This window comes from Scyliorhinus canicula, chromosome 13 (genome assembly GCF_902713615.1).
Source record: "Scyliorhinus canicula chromosome 13, sScyCan1.1, whole genome shotgun sequence".
In the NCBI taxonomy this organism is placed as follows: domain Eukaryota; kingdom Metazoa; phylum Chordata; class Chondrichthyes; order Carcharhiniformes; family Scyliorhinidae; genus Scyliorhinus; species Scyliorhinus canicula.
In genome coordinates this window covers 20720738-20728451 of record NC_052158.1, presented here as the reverse complement: position 1 = coordinate 20728451, position 7714 = coordinate 20720738, and the positions used below count along the sequence as shown (strand labels likewise).

General features: G+C 43.2%; 1 protein-coding gene across 1 annotated transcript in view; it reads right to left on the bottom strand.

Moving 5' to 3' along the window:
* Nucleotides 1-4312: 4312 nt before the first annotated feature.
* Nucleotides 4313-7714, bottom strand: part of LOC119976513 — a 13612-nt gene continuing 10210 nt past the window's right edge. The window contains exon 5 of the mRNA XM_038817058.1: nucleotides 4313-4453. Within this exon, the coding sequence (XP_038672986.1) occupies nucleotides 4313-4453 (141 nt within the window). The remainder of the gene's footprint in view (nucleotides 4454-7714) is intronic.

The window sequence follows — 7714 nt, the reverse complement described above, 5'->3', positions numbered from 1 at the left end:
CACAAGGACGGAAATCACCTGAGATGTATCTGTCAAGTAGTTTGTAGGTTTCAATGAGATCACCTCCCATTCTTTGAAACCCTAGAGAATACAGGACCAGTTCCCTGAATCATCCTGTAAATCTCCTCTCTCTTATCTAGTGTGTCCATAGCCTTCCTATAGCACGGTGGCTACAGCACTCTAGACATGGCTGAACTAGTGTTTTACACACTTCAAGCAGCCTGCTCTCAAACTCCATGAGAAAAGTGTCCCATCTTCCTTTCTGTCGTGGAAATAATAAAGACAAATTCCTTGAGGTTCGATGTAAGGAAATTTATTTACACAATATATTTGCGGAGAGAGTGTCCTGGCTGCATAGCCAGTCCACCACACTCTGAGATTCGACCGAAGGAAGCTATTTTATAGTCTGAAATAACAGCTTGAAGTAAACAGCCATGGTTATATGAAATAGACCTTGGAAAGTACGTAAGATGAAATATATAGTACGTATGTTCTTGCCCTTGGCTAAAATCAACTCAAAATGAAAATCACTTATTGTCACAAGTAGGCTTCAAATGAAGTTATGGGAAAAGCCCCTAGTCGCCACATTCCGGTGCCTGTTTGGGGAGGCTGGTACGGGAATTGAACCGTGCTGCTGGCCTGCCTTGGTCTGCTTTAAAAGCCAGCTATTTAGCCCTGTGCTAAACCAGCCCCTACACATTTTGATATCTTTCGGAGGACAACGTGTTTTCGTAATAAGGCCGAGACCAAAATATTAAGTCATATTTTGTTTATGTTACCTGACCTACTTATTTTAGTTCAAAAGCAATGTTGAACTATAGTCAAGCATTTCCCAGCATGCTTCTAAGTTGGTAATTCATTAATTTTCCTTCCACACTTTCTAACTCTTATCTACTAATTCAGGTACTTTCAGAAACCTGTGAACATGATTTCTAACTTCCCTTCTCGATAACCTACAATTTATTACACATTCTCTTGCCTATTCTTTCCATCAGAAATAAATCCCTGTTGCTTGAATTCCATTGTCCACTTTACTGCCCAGATGACCAGTCCATTGACACCTTCCCGCGGAGTACAGCCTGGTTCCTCAATATCGACAAACCATTATTGTAGCAATTGTTGTAAATATCTTACTCACATTGAAATCATTGATATATGAACGAAAAGGCTGGGATAAATTGGGAGTCTGTGGCCCCTCACTGGAACCTGTCTCCAAGTTAATGAACTCCCGTGGAACAGTTACTTCCTGACACTGAGTCACTTTTGGGTCCAGCTTTTGTCTTTTACACATTTCCGCCAGTCCGTCATGTGGGAATCTGTCTCAGGGTTTGTTAGAATCCATGTGAGTGCCTCAGAGTACTCTCACTGACTCTCCATGTTACCTCCATAAAATAGAGACAAGTCAGACAGGACTGTCCCTAAATAAACCCCGCTGACTCCTACTGATCAATGCCCGACTTTCTCAATCACCATTCAGACTGTGGGGCAGAATTTCTCTTCCAGTAACTTTGATCCTTTGTTAGCAGTTTGTGATTCTAATGAATGCCATGTTTAATAACCAGTCTCCTGTCTGAAACCATTTACAGTATCAAAACATTTAAGCTGCTTTATTCCTTTCCGAAGCTGATTATTATTGTTTTCTTATTCTAGTCACGTTATTTTACATCCCATTTTTCCTCGGTGCACTTTGCTAATAGTGGAAGTTATCATTGCACTGTCCTTGGATGCAAGCTGAAATTATAATAAAGAATGATTCATGTCTTCCTTTCAATCTAATGGGCTTGTTGTAAGTGTCAGAATTCTTGTTACAGATACTCCTACCCCGATCAGCACCGAGGGAGCGGAGACCACCAGAGAATTCCCGGAGAACAAGACATCGACCCAGAGATGGAGATGTGCTGGGCAGAGACTTGTTGGATGATGTAATCCATACAAAATGTGATGTGCCCCTTATATCATCATTACAATGTTCTCATCAGATTCAAATTGTGCTGAACCTGTTATGGATAATTTACAAACATTTCAAAGAGGCCATCACACAAAGTGCAGTAATATTCAGGTTCTCTACATACATCATGTTGCACACTGAGGTGACGCAATCCAGTCAAAGAAACATTACAGACATTTCAAATGGTTATTACAAATGGTGCAAAGGTTTCTAAATTTCCTGCATCCATCAAGTTGCTCTCTGAGGTGCTTCAGTACCATTGTGAAACATGGAATATTCACTGCACACATTCAATGTGAGTTATGCAGCCCGAGGGGGTTCTTTACAAGCCCCTTCACCATGGCTGACAGATCTCAGACATCTCAGATAGAAATCCTGCCCTGTCATCTACATACTGCAGCTGGGAGTTACCTTTCCCACAACTTCATCTTTCACTCAGTAACTTCTCACTGTGATTTTCTCGCCTGTTCTGTGAATTTGGCTCTTCAGGGTCCTCCTCCCGACCCCCAGTTTCTGCAGCTTAACCACTCACAATGAATGTTAGTTGATGGACTGACCTGCCGATCATGGTGGTTTACTTGTAACTTCTACAAGGGAACTTCCAATTAAGAAGAAGATTGTTTTTTTCCTGATGGGAAACGTGCTGAGCAAAATAAACCCGAAATGACTGAAAAGTAGCCAATGGAATTCAATCTCAAGGGAGTGATTCTTGAGAGCAAAAATGGCAAGCGAATGTGAATGAATGCTAGATATTGAGCAGGGTAAAAGAGAGTTCTTGGAAACAATGTTTACACATTTTTGAAGGCATTTGGACAGAATGGTTAAGGGGATTTACTGGGGCAGCAAGGTGGAGCAGTGGTTAGCACTGCTGCCTCACGGCGCCGAGGCCCCAGGTTCGATCCCTGCTCTGGGTCACTGTCCATGTGAGTCTGCACATTCGCCCCGTGGGTTTCACTCCCACAACCCAAAGATGCGCAGAGTAGGTGGATTGGCCACGCTAAATTGTTCCTTAATTCTAAAAAATTTATTGGGTACTCTAAATGTTTTTAAAAAGGGATTAACTGGACACTTCCCTTGATTAGTTGAGGTGTAGAATTTAAGAGCTTGGTGACGAGGCTCACGTTGTAGAAAAGAAGAGTTTCGTCTGGAGAGGTAATTTGTCTGTTAGGGGGCGGGGGGTGGGCGGGGCGGGGGGTGAGGCCGGGTGGGGGTGAGGCGGGGTGGGGGGTGAGGCCGGGTGGGGGGGTGAGGCCGGTGGGGGGGTGAGGCGGGTGAATTTAATGATCTGAAATGATGTGAGACTAAGGTAGAGTAAACAGGAAGGATCAATTTCCCCGAGCAAACTCGCCAATATGCAGGGATACAGATTTTAAAGTGCATTTTAGAAGGAGTTGAAGAGAATTGGTTTCACCGGGAAGTTGCTGAGTGTTTGGGAATCAATAACTGAAAGGGTGCGAGAAGCAGAAAGGCTCATAAGGGTCAAAAAAAGACTTAACAAGATGCTGTCATTCTTAATAGTATAGAAAAGACCGGGAGCAGGAAAATGGGGCGAGGTTAAATCGTTCTTTTCGGCAGGCACAAAGACATTGGGCCGAGCGGCCTTATTTTGTGCCACAGTCTCTATGAGTCTGTGATAGGAAAGAAGCGACACAATGGTCAAATACAACAACATATAGTTATAAAATAATAGATTCATAGAGAACAGAATGGCACCATTTAGTCCATCATGCCATAACTTGTTCTCTCAAGGAGCTACTATTTTATCTACAGACGTGTTATTCTCTCTTTCTCGGTCTCTCTCTATCTGTCTGTCTCACTTGCTCTCTCAATCTCTCTGTCTCTCCTACAGTTCTGGTTCTCAATTTTATATCCAATTCTCCTTCGGGGAGTTACTGTTGTATCTGCCACCATCAGCTTCTCAGGCTGTGCATTTCAGATCTTTCTAAGTTTATTTAACTCATTAGTAATACATGGTCATGAATAACTCCCCAGCAAAATTCGGAGGTTGATGCAGACAGTGGTGGGAATGTGAAACTGGAGCTGTTACTTGGAGCAGTTGGGACGCGAGCTGCCAATGAATGGAACCCGCAGTAGAGGCAGAAAGGAACAAGTGGGTGTGGTGATAGAGAGCTGGGTTGAAAAGACTGGGGGGAGAGGTTCTCGAGGAGCGAAATGTTTAAACTTGTGGCTTATCCCAATGATCTAATAATGTATAAAAACCGAATCACCCTCAAGTCAGCTAACCCGCTACAGTCTACCTACAACTGCTCTTCAGCATCACCAGCAATGGACTGTTATAGGGTTTGTGACAACTTGTCTTTCCTGTAACAGTTTGTTCAGCTCTAATAATCTCCACTGCCCTCACTAATGTTCAGACGCTGCATTATCGTCTATCAGAGGTGGAAGATGTTCAACGCCAAAACCAAAGGACAGATTTAGGAGAATCCAGTTTAGAAATCCGACACTGTTATCCGCACATTCATATAACACAGAGAGCATTTTGCGCTTTAATAATTAGTAATCGTTAAATTAAAGATAACCCTATTTATTAATAAATCCCCGCTACACTTAAAAGCTCATTTACCTCTTTAATTGGAACATTAACTGGTGCACAGGGGCTGACGGGGAATTTACCTGTTCACAGGAGACACACTAAATGAAAATGAACTGTGATTAGCTTCACTCACTGGTCCGGGAGGGTGATTAACCCCAGCCCCAGTAAACACCGTCAGCCATACATAGTTAACTGAAACTAGCTGCAGAAATACCTTCACAGTTTAAAAAAAAATCAAAGTACGGACCGAAAATGGAAATAAAGTAACTGCTTAAAAAGTGCACCCGCTGGTGAAGTTAACGAAGCGATTGGTTTCTCTGTCCATCTCCCCACATCAAAGTAAGGAGACAGCGAGAAGATGCCAATGAGATGGGGCCACTGTGTCCAGGTGACTGGGTGCAGCAGCCTGTGGCTGGGAGCTGGCAGCAGTGGAAGTGACCAATGCCAACAAGTGTCTCTGAGATTGTCAGCAATTCACCCAGGGAACAAGCTTTGACAGATTAACTCTACAATTTGCAGGCACGCGTTAAAAAATCTGTTTAAATTAAATTACTAAGAATGAAAGTAACTTTGAGGATGTGTTGGTGCACAGATCAATCCAATACCGTCCCTCCCCACTGTGGCTCACCCCCCCCCCCCCCCCCTCAAAAGAAACATCAGACCACAGGCTGAACCGCTGCTCCAGCTGCACCATTCGATTCGCTGCTGACACCATCTCATTTTATCAGTAACTATAGGTTTTACGGCAGATCTCAGGTGTATATTTGATCAGCAGCACCGACTCCCAAACTAAACCAAGAACAATGCTGAGGGCAAAATGTCTCCTTCCAATTACAAAGTCGACAATTGTATTCCTTTCCTGCTCCTTGGAATTCCCGGCGCCCTGGGTGATCCACATCGTAAAGTTTTTACCTCCTCATTGGGAATAATCCATGAGAAAGTAACTCCTACCCCAGCCCCTTTGTTACTGATCTGGCCTGTAATAACATTAACGCTGCTCTTACATATTGTAACTCCTACTTGTATTACCTCACACTTGTCCACACACCACCCTTGTGCCTGTATCGCTGTAAATCCTGTTTTCCCCACATTGCTTGGGGAAATAAGTTTCCGATCTGGGATCCTATATGTTTGACTCCATCTTTACGTTTATCCAATTTTGCGAAGGAATTTCCCCACCCCTCTCCTCTAGTGGCATGTTGTCTTCCAAATTAATTTCAGTGGAAAATGTTTCAAACCAACTCGAACATTCTATAAAGAACAAAGATCAATACAGCAGAGGAACAGGCCCTGCGGCCCTCCAAGCCTGCTTAAACTAAAACCGTCTGCACTTACGGAGTGCGTATCCTTCCATTCCCACCCTATTCATATATTTGTCTAGATGCCCCTTAAATGCCAATATCGTGCCCCTTAAATGCCAATATGCTCCCACCACCTCTTCACAAAAAAACTTGCCTCGCACATCAGTTCTAAACTTTCCCCCACACACTTTAAACCTATGTCCCGAGTACTTGACTCCTACCCTTGGAAAGAGCATCTGACTATCCACTCTGTCCATTCCACTCATAATGTTGCAGAACTCTATCAGCTGGCCTCTCAACCTCCGTCATTCCAGTGAGAACAGACCAAGTTTATTTAACCTCTCCTCATAGCTAATGCCCTCCATACCAGATAACATCCTTGTAAACCGCTTTTGTACCCTCTCCAAAGCACCAACATCCTTCTTGCAGTGTGTCGACCAGAATTGTACACAATATTCCAAATGAAGTTGAACTAAGGTCCTGTAAAGCTGCAACATGACTTGTCAATTTTTATATTCAATGCCCCGACCGATGAAGGCCAGCATGCCGTATGCCTTCTTGACCACCTTATCCAAATGCACTGCGACTTTCAGTGATCGGTGGGCATGCACGCCCATATCTCTCTGCCTGTCAGTACTCGCAAGAGTTCTATCATTTACTGTGCAATTCCTACTTGCATTGGACCTTCCAAAGTGCATTACCTCACACTTGTCCGGATTAAACTCCATCTGCCATTTCTCCGCCCAAGACTCCAACCAGTTTATATCCTGCTGTATTCTCTGACTATCCTCTTAACTATCCACAACGCCACCAATTTTTGTGTCAGCTGTGAACTTACCAATCAGATCAGCTACATTTTCTTCCAAATCATTTATATACACATGAACAACAACGGCCCCAGAACTGATCGCTGTGGAATGCCGCTAGTAACAGCCTTCAATTCACAAAAGCACCCTTCTACTGCTACCCTCTGTCTTCTGTGCCCAAGCAAGGTCTGTATCCAACTTGCCAGCTCTCCTCTGATCCCGTGTGACTTTTGTACCCGTCTACCATGAGGTACCTCATCAAAGGCTTTACTGAAGTCCATGTATACAACACCTACTGCCTTCCCCTGATCTATCATCTTTGTCATTTCCTCGAAAAACTTGATCAAATTAGTGAGGCACGACCTCCCCTTCACAAAACCATGCTGCCTATCACTAATAAGTCTATTTGTTTCCAAATGTGAGTAAATCCTAGCTCTAAGAATCTTTTCCTATATTTCCACACCACTGATGTAAGGCTCAACGACCTATAATTTCCTGGATTATCCCTGCTGCCCTTCTTAAACAATGGAACAATATTGGCTACTCTCCAGTCCTCTGGAACTTCACCTTGCCTCCCTCAGTATTCTGGGTAGATTCCATCAAGCCCTGGGACATATCTTCTTCAATAATTTTTAAGATGACCAACACCTCCTTTTTATTAGTATCAACATGACTCAGAATGTCTACAAACTTTACCCTATACTCCAGATCCACCGAGTCCTTCTCTTTGGTGAATACTGAGGCAAAGTATTCATTTCATTTCTCTCCCATTTCCTCAAGTTCCATACATAGATTCCCTCCAATATCCTTGAATGCACAAACCCTTCTCTGGCTACCTTTACATTTGTGTAAAACGATTTAGCATTTTTCTTAATCCTGTTTGCCAATGACATTTCATGACGCCTTTAGCCTTCCTAACTCCTACCTTAAGTTCCTTTCTACTTGCATTATATTCTTGAAGCGCTTCATCTGTCCTAAGACTTTTAGACAAATGCTTCCTTTTTCTTTTTGACAAAGTTCATAATATCCCTCATTATCCAGGGTTCCCTATACTTACCACCCTTATCTTTCGTCCTCACACGTACTTGCTGGTCCTGAATTATAA